General features: G+C 41.1%; 1 protein-coding gene across 6 annotated transcripts in view; it reads right to left on the reverse strand.

The window, feature by feature from the left end:
• The window catches only part of LOC149309181 (growth factor receptor-bound protein 7-like), a 95469-nt gene that overhangs the window by 11973 nt on the left and 64683 nt on the right, over positions 1–18813 (reverse strand). For all 6 annotated transcript variants that reach the window (XM_089531898.1, XM_089531899.1, XM_089531897.1 and 3 more), the window contains exons 3-10: positions 18016–18160; positions 7736–7892; positions 6691–6812; positions 5335–5415; positions 3361–3498; positions 2360–2470; positions 1738–1836; positions 302–385 (exon numbers count right to left, since the gene is read on the reverse strand). In XM_089531898.1, the coding sequence (XP_089388024.1) occupies positions 302–385; positions 1738–1836; positions 2360–2470; positions 3361–3498; positions 5335–5415; positions 6691–6812; positions 7736–7892; positions 18016–18160 (937 nt within the window). The remainder of the gene's footprint in view (positions 1–301; positions 386–1737; positions 1837–2359; positions 2471–3360; positions 3499–5334; positions 5416–6690; positions 6813–7735; positions 7893–18015; positions 18161–18813) is intronic.

The raw sequence follows: 18813 nt of genomic DNA on the forward strand, positions 1-18813 counted from the left end.
AATATATCCGAAAGACAAATGTTGAATGGGACAACGAAAGGAATATTTATTGTTCATAAGAAGAGCTATCTTCTCCTCACCAAAACTTTAAAAAAATACTTCTTAGACCACAGCTCCCCAAATTCTCTATCCAGTATGGTGTAGTTGGGGGCTTCTGGGAATAACAGTAAAAAAAAATCTTTCTGGACATCTGATCAGCACTTTTTACATATAGCTTTTTCTGCCAGTCCAAAAAGTATTATGCCTGGCTTCACCTTGGCGGCTAATGACAAGCTCTGGGCCATTATCAGAGGGCACTTACCAGCGGTGCTGTGCCAATCCAGGCTGGTGGTTCTCTTTGCCGTGCCTGACATTTCTGGTAGTTCCTGTAGAGTTGTATGCCATACTGTGGAAAGAACCATTCTCATTAGTGTATGTGGGGTAGGCAAATCTGTTACCAAACACACCCTACTGTGGCATATATTCCCCAAATTTAACAATAGCAAAGACTTTTGGGCCCAGGGGCAACTGTACAAAATTGGCTGATCCTTCTGCAGAAGGAGAACAAGGGAATGTAAAAATCTCCACAAGTCTATATATTTATAAGAGAGGGGCAGGAAAAAGATTGCATGTACATTGTTGTTTTGTTGTTGTTGTTGGCATAAGTCAACTCAAACTGTCATCAACTGTCCTTATCACTACAGAGTTTATCAAATGGGAGGAATTTCTCTTAAATTCGAATGAAAAGAAAGTGGGGCCAGAACGCATTCACTTAAAGTTGCTAGTTTAGCGCAATTACGTGAATGCGCATTGCGCTCAAACTGGCTTCCCATTGGCAGAAAATAGCATGCCATTGTCCGAATTTGCATGTGGCAGTCTATCACACAATAACGTGAAACCCCATGATTGCATTCGGACTGACTTCCCATTGCCCGAATTTGCGTGTAGTGGGTTATTATGCAATAACGTTAAACCCCATGATTGCGTTCAGATTGCCATTGGATTATACTTCCAATTTCCCTTGTCTGATAAACTCCACAGTTTCTTTGTCAAGCTTTGTCCAGGGGATGCCACTGCTTTCTAGTTAGACCAAGAGAGTGTGAGTTTTCCAAGGTCACCCAGGAGGCTTCCATGCCTGAGTGGGGATTCATACTCTGGTTTCCTGGAGTCATGGTCCAGCACACAAAGCTCTACACCACACTGGCTCTCACCCATGTACATAAAACATGTAAATAATAAAACTACAAGCAAAGGGAACTGAAATGCAGCAAAAGGCCTGCTGGAAGGAAATTTCTTCTCCCAACTGCAGAGAACCATTGCAGTGGGAACAGCCCACAATGCTAGTCCCTGTGTCAGCTGAGCACTTGCTTGGGTGAAGCTGGAGCGGGGGCCACAATCAAATGTACCTTGACAATGGTGGGCAACAGAACCTTTTCTTAGTATTGGAAAACTCTTGAAAAACTTTTAGAAACTCCTGAACTCCTTAAAAATTACCAGGAAGACAATTTGTGTAATGAACAGAACACTGGCTGTGAAGACTTTGGACATGGCCAAAGTTTAAATCTCCATGAAGGCCAAACAAGACAGCACATGAAATGTGTCTTTGTATTTAATGCACACTTTAAAAATAACGCAGACAGCAACACAGCAGACATGGGTGTGGGGATGTTAATTCTTTCTTCCCTCACTGCAGCTGTAACATAAATCACTGTTTAGAAGCTGCTAGAGGAAATGGGTAATAAACAGATCGCCTTGTACCTTAAAGAGACGGAAGGCAGCCATCCAACACACACGACTTTGCTCATCTTCGCTGCAGAAGAGCTTCAGACCTTTTGCCCCACTGCGTGTTTTGTGAGGCTGTAAAGCAAAGAGACCAGACTTATAAATATATGCATACAATGACTTCTGGTAGAATTGCACTTCCTCTTCCATTTCTAAAAAAGTGTTGGGTATGAAAGGAGGGGATAATGTGTGGACCTCTAGATGTCACAGGACTTCAGTTCCCATTGGTTATAGTCACTACAGCCAATGGTGAGGAAGATGGAAGTTGTAGTCCAAAAATAACTGGAAAGCTATATGTGCATCTTTCCCATCTTAATCAACCAAATCATTATTCTTTCCAGAAAGAGGAAAGCAACACTACAGATATATCTCAGTTAACAAAGCAGATGTATTCTTGGGCATTACTCCTTTAACAATGTTTGCAAAACATCTGTGTACATTTTACATTTGTTGTTGTACTGTACATAGTCTCAGGTGCATTGAATTAGGGGATGTGTACAGTATTTTGCTTCAACCATACTGAAAAGTCCCATGAAGTCAGATTGACTTCTTTAACCATGGATATTTTAAATGAGGCCAGGCTTCTCAATCCTCTTACCTTGATACAAAAGCCAAACTCAGTTGGGGTGCTGTACTGTTTTTTGCCTTGGGTGATGTAGTAGACATTGGACTCATTTATGTCAACACAATATTGTAGATGCCTTGGATCCTGGCACAGGAGAGACAAGAAAGAACATAGAGACTTACTCCATAGCAAGTGGCTCTATTGCATCCCATCTTCACAGCAGAGCAAAGAAGTTATTTTTTTCAAATCACAGCAATCCTACAGGTGGCAAGTAGCCAAGCAGAGTGGAGGATTCTGGGAAGTGCAGTCCCAAAAAGTAATATTTCAAAGCTTTGAGTCACTTTTAGTACTAGAAAAAGGATTTAACTAGAGCTAACTGGTTCTGACATAGGATAGAAAGTTATCCTGCATGCGGGAAAGTGGGTTCAAGACTGTCCAGCAAAAACATGGCAATGGAATGCAGTTCCTAGTATAACTACTTAACATAGGGCTCTTCCATTTCTTAAAGAAATATCAGTGCACTATAGCTCTGTAGGTTTTGCCATTTTTTCCCACCTCTGTGTTCACTCATTCCATTCTTCTAGGAGGCTGTTTGTAGTGATTTCTTGGATCTGTACTAAATTCTTCCAAAGCTTTTTTTTTAAACTAGGGCATGTTTTGTTGAAATCATCTTATGGTGTGAAATGCAATTTTTTCTCATCTCTGAATTTTAATTGTTATTATAGTGTGATTTATTTGTTATAGTGCAAAAGTGCCATTTCACTAGCATTATAATTCAAAAGAAATTGGCCAGAAAAAATGAAAATAGGAGAAAAAGAAAATGATATTCTTTTTTGCTTTGTTCTGATATGTCTTGGAATTTTAAAAAAAAACCATTTAAGGGTAGGTAAATGTTGCAGTTGATGCTGGGAATTGCTAAAAAATAGTTCAGGACAAAAGAAATGTCTTTTGGATAAACACACACAAACAAAAAACAAAACTACAGCAATAACGTCAAGCAGCCTCCCATCTGGAGGAGCCAGATACAAACTTACTTTTGACATGCCTTTTGTTGAGTAATAGAGCCCAGAACGCCGAAGAGAGAAGTAAAACCTTTTCCATACTTTACGCCCAACTTCTTTTAAGTGCAGGAAGCCTTGGATTTCTGGGCAGCTTCCTGAATTTAGAACATTCTGAAAGACAGAGACCAAAAAGTTTTTGGGCGGGGGGAGCATAGCCATTCCACTAATGGGTTACACTGCAGCCTCAGCAAAAGGGAGAGTTCCTGCAACATCTTAAAGACTAGCTAGCTGGTCATGTTCTGAGCTGCTGTAAAGAAAGGACTAACTTCATTTGAAAAGGTGGTGTATGATTCTAGAATCTAGACTGTAAAAAAAAAAATCACAAATCCCTTCATTCATAGTGGGAAAGGGCATCTGAAAAAAAATGTCAACTGCTGCAAGAGTTTTTGCCCTTGCATGAGAGCAAAAGGGCCAGCTCTTTCTCCCATCATCAGCAACTACAGCCAAAATTCTTCAGTTTTGTGCAAAAAAGAAAGTGAAATTTTGCACAGGATACCTTTGTTAAATTTTCACCCCCCCAAAAAAAAGAAAAAGAAAAAGAAAAAGAAGAAGAAGAAGAAGAAGAAGAAGAAGAAGAAGAAGAGAAAGAGAGAGAGAGAGAGAGAGAGAGAAGAAAAAGTCCTGGCTGTAAAAAAATGATTGGGAAATATTTTTTAAAAAACTCTTACAATCTTTCTCACAGTATAGAGAAAAGATCTGACATTTTCTCTTCTTGTGTACACAACTAATATAAATGAACATTTACATCGCAAGCAGGTTGGAGTCTGTGGGAAGATTTATATCACATGCAGGTTGAAGTCTGTGGGTAACAATATAGGATATAAAGACAACAGAACTGTTGTAACAACTCTGATCTAAAGACAACAGAAGCCTTAGACCACACACATAAGTTAATGCTTGAGGCAACAAAATCACACTGGTGGCTAGTGTGGGAAAAATAAGAGCCAGCTTAGCATAGTAGAAAGAGAAAGACAGGTGAACTTGGGCCAGGGAGTCTTGGGCTTGAATTCCAGCTCAGCAATGAAAACTAGCTCATAGTAGCCTACCTTGCAGGGTTGTTCTGGGGATACAATGTAGTTATGCCCCTGTACACCATCTTGAGCCCCCCGGATAAAGGGGAAGATACAGAGGTAAGAAATGAATAAGATTTGCTCTCTCTGGCTCAGCAGTCTCTGGCTAGACATATAATGGTGGTGACACTATGACAGTCTGCCATTTCCAAACATTATTGTGACAAAGGGAAAAACTATCTGTCTGTTCTTCTTTTTCTTTTTAAAACAGTAACCTCTTGGGCTGGTAGAGCACTTTAAAAAACACATTTCTGTCATACAGTTTTCCTAATAAATATCCCTTCCCATCTGTTATTTGTGTGGAAAAGAATTAACCCATTGGCCATACTGGCTGGGAAACTGTCTAAAAATGTAAGCTTCCAAAGCTCTGAATTTCCCTAGTGCCTTTTAATGCCATCTGAGTTAAGGGCCATTGCCACATTTTTATGGCAATTTAGTTCCATAAGCTAATTGTGCTAAGAAATGTTTTCCAGCCTGGTTACCACTTAATAATAAGCTACTGTAAGAGAAGAACGGGAAACAATAACTCCAGGCTGTTCAACATTGTATAAAGCTGCCTTATTTTATTGTCTTTTTTCCCCTTTAAATAAGAGAGTGAGAGAGGCAGAGGTCCAGAGAAGAGACTATAAAATTTTGTTTATTGAGATTTAAGTCATCCCTGGGCATCTTATGGGCAACAAGGAGGAAAATGGCAAGGCCATATAATCTACACAATCGACTCCTTGCTAAATTTTATTTAGCACAGATTCTCCCTGTGGACTATGCTCCCCATCAAAGCATGGCAGCCCAGAAAATGTGATTTATCCTTTAAATAGAGACCTCGGAAATGAAGCTAGTCTGAATGAGGGGGGGGGGGGGGGAGGATAGAGGTGAATACCTGAATGAGTTCCGAGTGGGACATGCCTTTGTTGGCTGCATCTTGGCAGCTGGAGACCATGACTTCAGGGAAGAGTGATTGCTACAAACAGGGAGAAAGGAAAGGGGTGAACCTTGCAAAATTGGCCAACCAAGGCTGACACTTAGGTGTCACACATCAGAAAACTTTATTCTCACACATGTCATTTTTAATGCCATTTTGAAAAAGGCCCTGTATGGTTAGTGTGTACGAGTTGAGTCTCCCTTATCCAGAACTCTGAAATATTCTAAAAATGAAACTTCTTTCAAGGGTGGCTGAGATAGTGATACTTCAGCTTTCTGATGGTTCAGTGTACACTAACACATAATGAATTTTGTGTTAGACTTGGGTCTCATATCCAAGATAGCTCATTATGGAAATATATACAAATATAGGTATCCCAGAATTCAAAAAGAAAATGCAAAATCCCAAACACCTCTGGTCCCAAGCATTTTGGATAAGGGACTCAACTAGTATGTATTTTTCTGATGCATATACCAGAAGAGGGGGGAGGAAGGTCCTGCCCAAATGTGCCCAAATTTTTATTTCATCCCTTCCAAAGTTCTAAGAACTCTAAAACAGGCAATATAAAACAGATTAAAGTTCAGTATCTATGTAACTTGATTCATACTTCAAGTTGCCAAAGGAGAAGGTTTTCAATAACTTACAGGATACAACAGGCACATTTTAGAGCTAGTTAACAAACTCCTGAGATATAACTGAACTGATAGGGAAATATAGGATACCACTGGGCTTGACACACCAGCCCTTTAGGCTGGCCTGGAGGCAGAGTCGGGCATGGCATCCACATGATGAATATTCCTACTCCGGCCCCAGGCCAGTGTGATACTGGCGCCACTCCACATGGCATGCGGCATCATGGTGCTCCTCTGGCATTGCGTCTACATGATGCAGAGCTAAAGGAACATGGAAAAGCTGCATGCTGGAGGCTATGGCACCCTTTCCGGGGCACAAAAAAGAGCCGTTTTTGTGGCTCCTTTTTGCGCCATTGAAAGGAGAGATTGGGCCTGTGGCATGTACTTGCTGTGGCCCCGGTGCTAAAACGAGCAACTGCAGGCTGCCTCTTAGGGGCAGTCTGCCAAGCCCCTAAGGCCTTGCAGAATTCAGGACTTGATATAGAAAGTCTAAGGGGAATTTTCTAGACTTAGATTAAGTGGACCTACAACTTTTACTAAGCAGAAATGTTAGAATGCTCTACTTCATTTCACATAGATTAACAGCCTGTGACATATGGAATCAGTTTAAGAACGGAGTATCAGACTTGAGGGCAAGGGAAATAATGCTTTTGGTTCTGGCATGATGGTCTAACCCACTTACTGGTGAGCTCTTGAACAGCTCATACTTGGCATAGTTCTTCCGAAAGACAAACCGATTGTCACCCCCAACAGGCCACGTGGCCTGAACCTCCACCACAGACTCATGGTCTTCCAGGTACCTCTCTAGGGAAACACAAGAAGAAAGAGTAAGAGAAACAGTTTACAGGGCAGCTCAGTACTATTCTGCTTCTAATTGGATGATGGCCCTAACAATACCTTTTTAAAACAGTGCTGGGTTTACACACAAGCTAAGTAAGCTACAGCTTAAATCAAGAGTAGGGAAATGCCAGGTGCCAGGGGCCACAATGGACCCCTGCAGGACTGGGAGGGCTGCATCCATGAGAATTTCTTTTAACTGTTGATTTTTAAAAATCTTTTTGAAAAACTGAAATTGTCCCCCATGCCTCCTCAGGAGTGTGGAGATAAATTTTGCTGTGTTTTTGGCCCCCTTTGGGTTGTTTTAGGCGAAGAAGAGGTCTTTATTTATCTAGGAAGTAAACTAAACTGTATTTTTGGTCCCTTCTAGACTGCTCTGGCCCACCAAAGGCCTTTATATAACCAGAATGTAAACTGGAATTTCTTGACTTAGAAAACAGTCTCCAAGAGATATGCTTGCATACACACTGCACAGACCTCCAAGCAGGTTATCCAGATTTCAGGGCCTGGCCCCTCATCCCCCAACCTCAGGACCGGGGGAGGAATCTCTAGGCAAGAGTACTGCCCTGTAAACAAAAGGTGTTTTTTAAAACTGTTTTTGTTGCTGTTTTGGACTACTTTGGAATGGCTACTCAATCCTCATTCCTCTAATTTTCTAGATGTGTTTTTATTTGAATGACACACTCTGAACAAGTGAAGTTGATGCTTAATGTATCAAGTTTGAAGAGATTACCACCGTGACATCACCAGGCATTTTCTCTCAGTGTGAGGCTTGGGACCTGAAATCTGAAGGCCTGAGATGTTCCTGACCTGGCAACCAACTCTCCAGAGATGCATCCCCATTCCCCACCAATCCTGGCTTTGCAGAAAGACCCCCTCCTATTCCTCACCTAGAGCCAGGTGCTGATAGACCTCTACTAGGGACCAGCAATCATCATGCAAAGCATGGGTCTTCTGTACCAGCATCTCACAGACATGGCGAGCTGTGGTCCCTGCCGTAATTTCCAATGATCGGCAAGTGCCATCTTCACTGTAGACTTTCACCACCTAGAGGAAAAGAGGGTGTGCAAAGGTTAGGTGGTCAAGCACCAAGACATATCTTCATGTATATATCCTCTTTGGTTATACAGCAGGTCCTTGGTATCCACTGAGGTTTGGTTCCAGTACCCCTGTGGATACCAAAATCCGTGGATGTTCAAGTCCCATTAAATACAATTAAATAGTATCCCTTATATAAAATGGCAAAATCAAGGTTTGCTTTTTGTAATTTATATTTTTGAGAATATTTTCAATCTTTGGATGATTGAATCTGTGGATAAAAAATCCATGGATATGGAGGGCTATCTATCTATCTATCTATCTATCTATCTATCTATCTATCTATCTATCTATCTATTTTTACCTACCTACCTAATATATATCTTACCTTTCTCCCAATCTGGGACTCAAAGAGGCAGCAATATACTAATAATGAAAGGTTAAACTCATTTAGATGCATCAATAGTCTTTCATTTTCTATTTCTTTAAGAAATAACCTTGCTCCTCATTAAAGCCCATATTACCTAGCTGTAGAAAAAACTATTTATTATGGTCCCTTTTATTTCCAGACTGCACTAAATGTATCCAGCTAAACATTAGAATAATGCCTATAGTGTAGATATACCCATACATATGTAGCACGAAATGATCTTGGAAAAGAAGCTTTTGTAGACTGCAACTCCCAGAATCCCCAGTGACCATGCATGCTGGAGAGCTCTCAGCACTGTAGTCCAAAAAAGAAACTCTTCTAAGCTCTGAGCAGGAAGGTGTAGCAGAGACCAAAAGAAAGAGTCCACCCGTGTTCTAGTATTGAGATGTGCACAATGGCAGAGCCCATATTTAGGAGCAGTGTACCTCTTAAAATCAGATCCTGCTGAGCAAACAGTGCAAATGGAATGCTGGCTTTATGCCCCTTGTTTGTGGGTTTCCCTGATGCATGTGGTTGTTGGCTGCAATTAGAAACAAGATGAGTAAATAGGGAGGACTCACAAGTCACCTGTGAAGGATGCCTGCTATAATACAGCTATTCCACAAGAGGGAGCAAATAATCCTATTCCAGTAAAAACTGAAGTTGTATTACTATACTTAACAATTAATGACATGGTACGTAAAACTGAGGAGAAATAGTAAAAAGTCTCTTATCTACTGGGGTCATTCGAACATTTATTTTAGTGTGACTATGAGAATAATCTCACTCATGTATTCCAGGTTTGTTATTCACACTACGAACTGCATCTCTGCGGATTTCTGCGAGTTCAGTTGCTCACACGTGTCAGCACTCAAATAACGATGGAGTTGATGATGCAAATGTATTTGAAACACATTCAAGGCATACACAGTTTTATCCAGTGTCTATTCGCATCGATTATTCACACAGTCGAGAATCTAAATCTTTTAGAAAAACTGGTAGGTTATTCAGATAGTGAAAGTAATACAGGTAGAAACTGGGTTGAATCTTTGTTGTTCACATGCATTTTGAATGCATCCAATTAAGTTTTGGGGGAGGCTACCAAAAGTCCCACTTAACCTGGGATAATCAATGTAGGATTTCCCCCCTCACTCCCGAGTTTTTCTAAAAGATTTGGATTCCCGGCTGTGTGACTAACTGAAGTGAATAAACTCGACATAAAACACTGCATGCCTTGAACATGCTTTGAATACATTTGCATCATCAACTCCATCTTTATTCAAGTGCTAACACATTTGAGCAACCAAACAGACATGCACAAAGATGTGGTTCCAAAGTGTGAAGAACAAGAATATATTTCTTAGGTTCCCCATGCTGTAGCAACAGCTTTTTTGAGAGAGAGGATTGAGGCATTTAGACATCTCTCTGAATCACCTGTCTGCTTGTTTTTACTAAAATCACACTTTCTGCATTTTGTGACTGTTTGAGCCCATCATTTTCCATGGTCCCCCTCCATTAAAAATAATAATTGTAAGCTGCTCTGATAGCCTTTAGGGCTGAAGGGCGGGGTATAAATACAACAACAACAATCCCTTTTGCTTCTGGCCTCTGGGGGTGGGACCTCGAGCCTCCATGGGAGAGGTTTCCACCCTTCAGGGGGCAGGACTTCCACCCTCTGGAGGCAGGACTTCTGTCCTCCAGGGGTGGGATTTCAGCCCCCTTTTTCCCCCTTTTTCCTGGTCTCCAGCTATCAAGTGGAATCAGGCACTGAAGGAACTGAATAAGAGATTTGTGTATGTTTGTCAGCTTTTCAGGGTTAAAATCTGGCAAAGTTATCACGATTAAGCTAAAGGGTATAACCTAACGTAGTTGCCATTTTCTGTTTTGCCTTTTCATCCTTTTTTATATGCATGCATTTTTTTAGCTTGGTTGTAGACTGTGTCTGGTCACCTCCCTGACATATTGCACAGCCACCATTTATTATACAGCGGACCCTTGTAATCCGCTGGGGTTTGGTTCCAGGAACCTCCGTGAATAACAAAATCCGTGTATGTTCAAGTCCCATATAAAATGGAAAAATCAAGGTTTGATACTTGAAATTTATACTTTTTTTGAATATTTTCAAGCAGTGGATGCTTGAATCCATGTATAAAAAAATTCGTGGATAAGGAGGGCGAACTGTAGTTCCTTCTGCATCCATCCAGCTTTTAGGGTGTGTACAAACAATTATTTCCACTGGAATTTTTTTCTTTGGCATTATTTCTCTTTGTTTTGTCCTTTACATCTTTTATTACATGCCCCTAGGTTTTACCCTTGACTTATCCACGGCTCCCCAAAACCTGCCCTTGAATTATAAATGAGGTTGACTTATAGTCAAAGATATAAGGTACCGACGGAGTTTGGGAAAATTATATTTTGAACTACAACTGTAGAGTGAATAAAGCAACCTTTCCAACATCTGCATGAACATCTCCTTTAAACCAAACTGAACAATGGTTTGCTTTTTGTTAGAGCATCATGAGTGCAAGTGGGATTCCTGGCCAAGATAAACAGACCTTTGACATGCACATGCAGAAGGCCTGAAGGTCCTACTTCAGCACAGAAGTAGACTCTAAAAGCGTAAGCACATTTTACTATACCCACAATCACCGAGCAGGGCAGTCACACACACACACACACACCGATCAGTGGCGTGAGAGTATTCATTTTCCGAGAAATGGAAGGTGCGGAAAACTGGAATAAAAGATGACGCTGAGGCTACAGGGAATTATGAGCCTCATCAATCATGGGCAAGGAATCATAGGGGAAGAGAAACTGGGGTGGACTTTGAACAATACAGGATTAATTTACCATTGCAGCCAGCCCAAAACTATGCAGCTACCTTGTCCCGGAAGAACCTCCATGCCAGCACGCTAATGATTAACCCGTTTGGGCAGGGAGAAGACCAGATCTAGAACCATACCATGCAACTCTGCCAAAATCCTGACTCTGCAACATTTGCTGCTTTTAGTGTGCACGGTTTGTAAGGCCTTGGCTGGACATTGTCTGCTCTGCTCTTGTCAAATAATAATGGGACAAGAAGGCCCTCCCTCCTCTGGCCTCAGAGGGAGAGGAACAGGCCAGATCTAAGAGGGCTAGCCCAGAATAAGAAGGAGGCCCTCTCCAGTCCATCTGCCATGGTCAGAGGGAGAAAAGGTCTGCTGGACTTGATCCCCTTCGCCACTGTCATTCCCTTCTCCTTTTGTGTCATGTCTTTTTAAATTGTAAACCTGAGGCCAGGGAACTGTCTAATTAATAATTTGTAAGCCACTCTGAGAGCCTTTTTGGCTGAAGAGCAGTGTATAAACACTCCAAATAAATAAATAATAGAATTGTATTGTATTGAAAGATGATGTTATTGCTGGACTTAGATTAGTTCTCCAGTACCACTCAGATATGAAGTAAACTAGCTCATGTTTGCCCACTCTCTCAGCCAAGCCTACATCACCCTCTGTTATTGCTATCATCAACATCACTTGTTGTTATGTGTCTTCAAGTCGTTTCTGATATACGGCGATCCTAAGGCAACCCTATAATAGGATGTTCTCAGCAAGATCTGTTCAGGTTTGCCATTGCCTTCCTCTGAGGCTGAGAGCATGTGATTTACCCAAGGTTACCCAATAGGTTTCATGGCTGAACCAGAAATCGAACCCTGGTCTCCAGAGTTGCAGTCCAACACTCAAATCACTGTGCCACACTGGCTCTGTTATATCCCACCTTTCTCCTCAAAATGAGGGTCAAAGTGGATTACAAATTAAAATGCATCTGTTGTTGTTACTATGTGCCTTCAAGTCATTATGGTGATCACGGGGGTTTCTTGACAAACTTTTTCAGAGGGGGTTTGCCATTGCCATCCTCTGAGGATGAGAGAGTGTGACTTGTCCAAGATCACCCGATGGGTTTCCATGGCCAAGTGGAATTCAAGGACTCTCAAAATCCTTGTCCAGCATTCAAACCAGTACATTGCAAGTACAATCTAGCTGAAAATACAGGTTACTGTGAGAAGAATATGAGCCATGCAGACTGTTCTGAGTTCTAGAGGATAAGTGAAGGGAGGGAGAATAAAATAAAGAAATATGTATATGTGTAATGCCACATATACATTATACATATACAGCCACAAGAGCCAGTGTGATATAGCGGTTTGAGTATAGAACTGCAACTCTGGAGACCAGAGTTTGATTCCCCACTTGGCTATGAAACCCGCTGGGTAACTCTGGGTATGTTACATGCTCTCACCCTCAGGAAATGGCAATGATAAACCTCGTCTGAACAAAGCTTGCCAAGAAAACCCCGTAGTAGGATTGTCTTAGGGTCTCCATAAGTGAGAAACAACTTGAAGGCATACAACAACAACAGCAAATAAAGCCATTAGAGTACACAAGACTTTAAGAGGCTGACCATTCATCTAAGATGCAATCTGGATGGCAATCTAATCAATATACATAATTCTATGTCTATTTTTCTCAGTTCATCTGGCCATCAGTTCAATTAGCTGATTGAATTCAATAGTAATACCACATAGTTGAAATGACATGTTTGTCTTTTGCCACCCCACTTGGCCTACCAAGTTAAGTGCAGCCCACTGATCATATATGCAAAACTCCCCCTCCCCCAAGTTACAGATTCTGAAAACAAAAATGAAAGATCCATCAAGTATTTGTTGGATTGCCATGCATTGACTGAACCAGGGGCTCTTTCACACTGCACAATGATAGCACAATAATTCCAGTTTAACTGCGAGTAACTAAGCATATGGGTATGAAGGGTGGAGTGGAAGAGTGTTCCTGTTTGCAAGGTGCATGTATCTGTATTGTGTGACACAGCACTGGTTTTAGACGTAAACCTCTGTGAGAGTAGTGCTCTTTTAATCAGTTTTATAATGTTTTAATGTAGTGATTTTAAACTGATTTTAAAAGTTTTTGTAAATATTTTTAATCTGTTGTTGACTTTAGGAAGTAATTTAAGTAGAAATCAGATAAGGATTATAAATTGCAAAACATAATATGGAATGTAATATGAAGATGGAGTATAATAAGGATTTGTTATTATAATAATAAAAATAAAATTTAAAACATAAATATTTTTAATCTGTTGTTCTGAAAGCCGTCTTGGGTCCCACCCTGGGAGAAAGGAGACTAAGAAGTAAAGTAAATAAATAAATAACAGCTTCAAGGCACATTCATGTTTTTAATGAGCCCTAAAGCAATACGGCAGAGCCAATGTGGTGTAGTGGTTTGAGTGCTAGACTATGACTCTGGAGAGCAGGATATGAATCTCCCTGGGAGACCTTGGGCAAGTCACAGTCTCTCACCTTAGGAGGATGGCAATGGCAAACCCCCTCTGAAGAAACTTGCCATGAAAACCTTGTGATAGGTTTGCCTTAAGGTTGCCATAAGTTGGAAATGACTTGAAGGCACACAACAATAAAGCAATACAGGATGGCAAAATCTTGAAGGCAAAGTCGGGATGTCAGTATGTGGAAGGGCCAGGTCGGAAAGCAGTGATTCAAGGACAGTTTAAAAGTTGCACATGGCTCAACTATAAGACATCCTTACTCATATACATCATATCCTCTCATGCATGTGTGTCGTGAGAGGGGAGACTGTGGGAAAGCGGTGGCTTTAAAACCCATGCTCTCTCTGCTGTCTAAGCAGCACTAAACACCCTGGCTTAAATCCCAGGGGGAGGATTAGGATGTCCCACCCTGAGCAGCACCAGCACCTCCTCTGCAGATGAAAGGCGAGGGAGCATTCCCTGTCAAGACTCTTCTAATTAACACTTCAAAAGTGATTGCAGGCTGAGCTGTCAGTAAATCTAGAAATTGGCAGAGAATTCGGAGAACTTCAGAATACCAGACTGGCTAAGACACAATGGCTCTTCAGGGAAGAGGCCTATAATCACCCTTTACATCTTTTCAGGAGACTTCAAAATTGGAATTATCACCTCTTCCCTCAGAGCATCTAAACCTTTGCTCCTTCCATCTATTAAAAATTATTCTCTTTTAAAGAAAGCAGGTGGTGCTTGGAGTGTCTCACACTACACAATCTGGGTGTAAACACAGCACAGAAATAAAGCAGTTTGACACCACTTTAACTGTCACGGTTCATTCCTGTGGAATCCTGGGATTTGTAATTTGGTGAGTCACCAGAGCTCTCTCACAGACCATGTGGAATATCTCACAAAACTACAAATCCCAGGATTTCACAGGATGGAACCATGATAGCTAAAGTGGTGTCAAACTGCTTTATTTCTGGAATGTGGCAATAGCCTTTGATTCCCATGTTAACTGCCATGGCTTCATCCTATGAAATCCTGGGACCTGAAGTTTTGTGAGTTATTTAAAATCCTCTGTGAGAAAAATTTAATCTCTCCGTTGTTGTTGTTGTGTGCCTTCAAGTTATTTCTGATTTATGGAGCCCCTAAGGTGAACCTTAGGTAAACCTATCCCCAAACTACAAATCTAAGGCTTCCATAGGACGGACCCATGGATGTTAAAGTGGGATTTGCAGGATGAAAGAGACCTCTGCACTTCTCTTCTGCAATGGACTTAATACAGTCCCCTCCATAGCAGGATGAGAAAAGTGGGACATGTTTCATTTTGGCACAATCTCATAGTGAAAAAATATTTGTCTCCACAACTGCAGCAACAAAACCAAGAAAATATATGTTAATGTTTGGCTTTTTAAAAAAAAAATATGCAAGCAACACTCTCCCGAAACACTTGAGTATTACAGGAAATAATTTAGTCATGCTATTATGACAAAGATTCGCTTGCACAAGCCATGAAGAATACATTAGATCTTTCTCTCTAGTCATCTGTTTGTAAAGGGATAAAAAAACTACATTAGTATGGGGGAAGCAACCTCAAACTGTATGCATTTTTGCTGGTAAATTGCTGGTGTTTTAAGTCAAGTATGCATCTATTGTAATTTGATGTTTTGAATTGTTGTTTTATTGTTATTTACTAGGAGCAAGCCAGAGGGTTTGATTTTGAGTTATAGGGCAAGATGTTAAACGGTATAAATATATAAACACACCAGGGCCTGGAAGCCACCAGGCAATATGAAAATAGTTTGTTAATTATTTTTGCTCTCTAGCCTCTTCTCTGCTCCTTCGTGCACTGAGGACCGAGGAGCATCCATGTTTTATTCTGCCACACACATTTAGGTGTACATTTAGTATCTGTCTAGGGGCTTTGACAGCAAACCATGAGAGGCAGCAGGTGGACTGAAACACTTCCAAGGCTGCTGGCAACTTCCCATCCCATGACTGCAAGCTCCCCAAGGTGAAGGCTCACAGGCTAGTCAAACAAAGCTTGTGAACCTTGACAACAATCCCCATAGAAACTGGCCTCACCCTTTCATGTCCAATGAAGTTGGAGCCATAAATCGTAATTCTCACTCAATAGTTCTTCTGTCCGTAGCTGGCAGGGTGAGGATATTGCACAGGTAACACTAGAGAGTCAGGACACCTGGGTTCTCAGCTCTAAGAAGAGGCTGAAGCCTAATGCATATTGTTTTGAGTATTGGTGTATTGTTCTGTATTGTTTGGGGTGTATTATTTTGGGTATTGGACTGAGACGTCAAAACTGTTAGAGGTTGCAGCTTTTATGTGCCTATACTATACTAATCTGCATCTCTCTCTAAGGGTTTGAGCACTGCATGAACTTATCTCACTTCCTGGTCTTAAACGTGCCAAGAAAACCCTATGATAAGGTTGCATTAGTGTAGCCTTAAGTCAGAAAAGGCTTGAAGACAAACAGCACAACACAAAATCCTAGGGACCTTGTATCTACACTGTAAAAATAATGCATCTTGACATCATTTTAAGTGTCGTAGCTCCAGCCTATAGAATCCTAGGATTTGTAGTTTTACAAGGTCTTTAGCCTTCTCTGCCAAAGAGTGCAGGTTCCTCACAAAGCTACAAATCCAGGATTCTGTAGGATGGAGCCATTGCAGTTACAATAGTGCCAAACTGCATTATTTCTTTAGTGCAGATGCACCCTAACCAACACCATCTTTCTTCCTGCATCAGTTAATCAGCAGTTTGTTTGTCCTCCATTCTGTAGTCTTGCTGCTCCTTGCTTGAAGAGCAGATGTTACAAAGCTTTGTACATGAGATGTTATGAAACCTTTAATATTTGTACATAAGTCTACTTCATATGTTTTTTACACACACACCCCAACCCTACTTTATTTCTCATTGAAGCATGTGGGGATGATGTAGGACTGGTTACTGCTTACCTTCTACTTATGAATACGAATGACACTGCTAGTGAGACACACTACTGAATTTCAGCCTTTTGAGTCTTGTGACACCCTAGGCATGCAGTTGTGCTGACAATTGCTTATAGTTAGCCTTTGACCAACAGTTTGGATTAGGAAATAAAACTAATGGACATCTTGGGTCATTGTTGTGTGTATTCAAGCTGTTTCGGACTTCTGGCGACTCTAACTATTGGGAAGATTTGTTCAAAGAGGGTTTGCCACTGCCATCCTCTGAAACGGAGGTCACCCAGTGGGTTTCTGTGGGTGAGTGGGGATTCAAACCCTGCTCTCCAGAGTCATAGTCCAGCACTCAAACCACTACCACACTGGATTTCAGCTTGCTTCTTTATATCAAAAGCAGTCCTTTACTGAGATTGAGATGGAAACATCATACATCTCTGCTAGGGAAGGGGGAAGACCCCTCTGAACATCCTCAGAGGCCTTCTCACTGATTCCATATGTGCCCAATGAACATCAGCTATACAAAAAATAACCTTTAAAACATGGTAAAGAGATCTTGTAGCACTTTTCAGACTAAGTGAAAAAAGAATTTAGCAGCAGGAGTTTTCATAGACTTAAGTCTACTTCCTCAGATATATCTCATGCTGCCAACTTCTTTCTTTCAGTTAGTCTCAAAGGTGCTACAAGACACAATTTAAAAAAGATGTTGAGAAACTGGAGTATGTCGAAAGGAGGGAAACCAAAATGGTGAAGGGCCTAGAAACCATGTCCTATGAGGAACGACTTAGGGAGATGGGGATGTTTAGCCTGGAGAAGAGAAGGTTAAGAGGTGATATGATAGCCCTGTATAAATACTTGAAGGGATATCATATTGAGGAGGGAGCTAGCTTGTTTTCTGCTGCTCCAGAGAATAGGACCCAGAGCAATGGATGCAAGCTACAGGAAAAGAAATTTCACCTCAACATTAGGAGGAACCTCCTGACAATAAGGGCTGTTCGACAGTGGAACAAACTCCCTCGAAGTGTAGTGGAATCTCCTTCTTTAGAGGTTTTTAAACAGAGGCTGGATGGTCATCTGTTGGGGATGCTTTGATTTAGATTTCCTGCATGGCAGGGGGTTGGACTGGATGGCCCTTGCAGTCTCTTCCTACTCTATGCTTCTATGATTCTATCTCTCTACATACTGTTTCTACAGACTAACATGGCTATATCTTTGAGTTTAAAACAAAGGTAGGAAAACCTTTCCCTCTGCAAGTGTTTGGAGCTTCCACTCCAATCAGCTCAAGCTACTCTGGCTAGTAGTAAGGGATTATGGGAGTCATAGCGCAAACATCTGAAGGGCCAAATGTCCCCCCCCCCCCCCCCGTTCCTGATCTACAGCTTATCCACACTGATTAAAATTTAGCCCTGGCCCAATCTCCTTCTGCAGCTCAAATGTAGTTCAACCCACTTACATGAGAGCCACCTTCTCGAGGTGATCCGGGTCCCAGGGACAGACTGCTGAGGATAGGTGAGTTTGAAGGGCTGCAGAGCTCCGGGAAAGGGTTTGGGATAGAGGGCAGGGATAAGGCACGTGGTTCCTCCTCCTCCTTCAGTTTTCTAAAGAAAAAAAGAACAATGGAAGGATCGTCAAGACTTTTAGTGCTGCATTCTAGGAAAGCAAAGAGAATTACATGTTTGGGGGTAGTAAGCAAAACCAGTCCCCTTAGAAAGAACGAAACCTTTGTCTGGTCCCGAGACCCACAGTTACAGGGGCTGCAATTCTGCAATTAGAATCTTGCAATTTGAACAATTTATATAACACAAACAAGTTTCTCTTCCTTTTTCTTATTTCTCACCCTTTGAACAACTTCATTCAGGTTTTACTACTCACAGTAAGGATAAAGAGCTAAGTAAGGAAACTAAATGCCCACCCTTAACCACTAGAAATCTGATAAGTTTATATGGTTTGGGAACAAAATTTTTGACTTTAAACATAGAGTTTTGTTGGTGGGTTGGATTGTTGTTTTTAATCAGAGACAACTGTTGTTATTGTTGTTCTTGTTACCAGCAGCAGCAGCAGCACCACCACCACCACCATCTTGCCTTTTTCCCAGTTAAGAACTTGAGGCGCTTTACAACAATTAAAAATAAACATAAGTACAAATTCATGGTATACAAAAGTTTAAAAGTAAATTATCAAAAGATTAGAATTAAAATGCTGAAAATGAATGCACTAAATAATCTAATATTAAAGGAACTGAAGAATTATA

The sequence above is a fragment of the Sceloporus occidentalis genome, unplaced genomic scaffold (assembly GCF_023333645.1).
Source record: "Sceloporus occidentalis isolate IW3139 unplaced genomic scaffold, rSceOcc1.0.p SCAF_7, whole genome shotgun sequence".
Taxonomy (NCBI): Eukaryota; Metazoa; Chordata; class Lepidosauria; order Squamata; family Phrynosomatidae; genus Sceloporus; species Sceloporus occidentalis.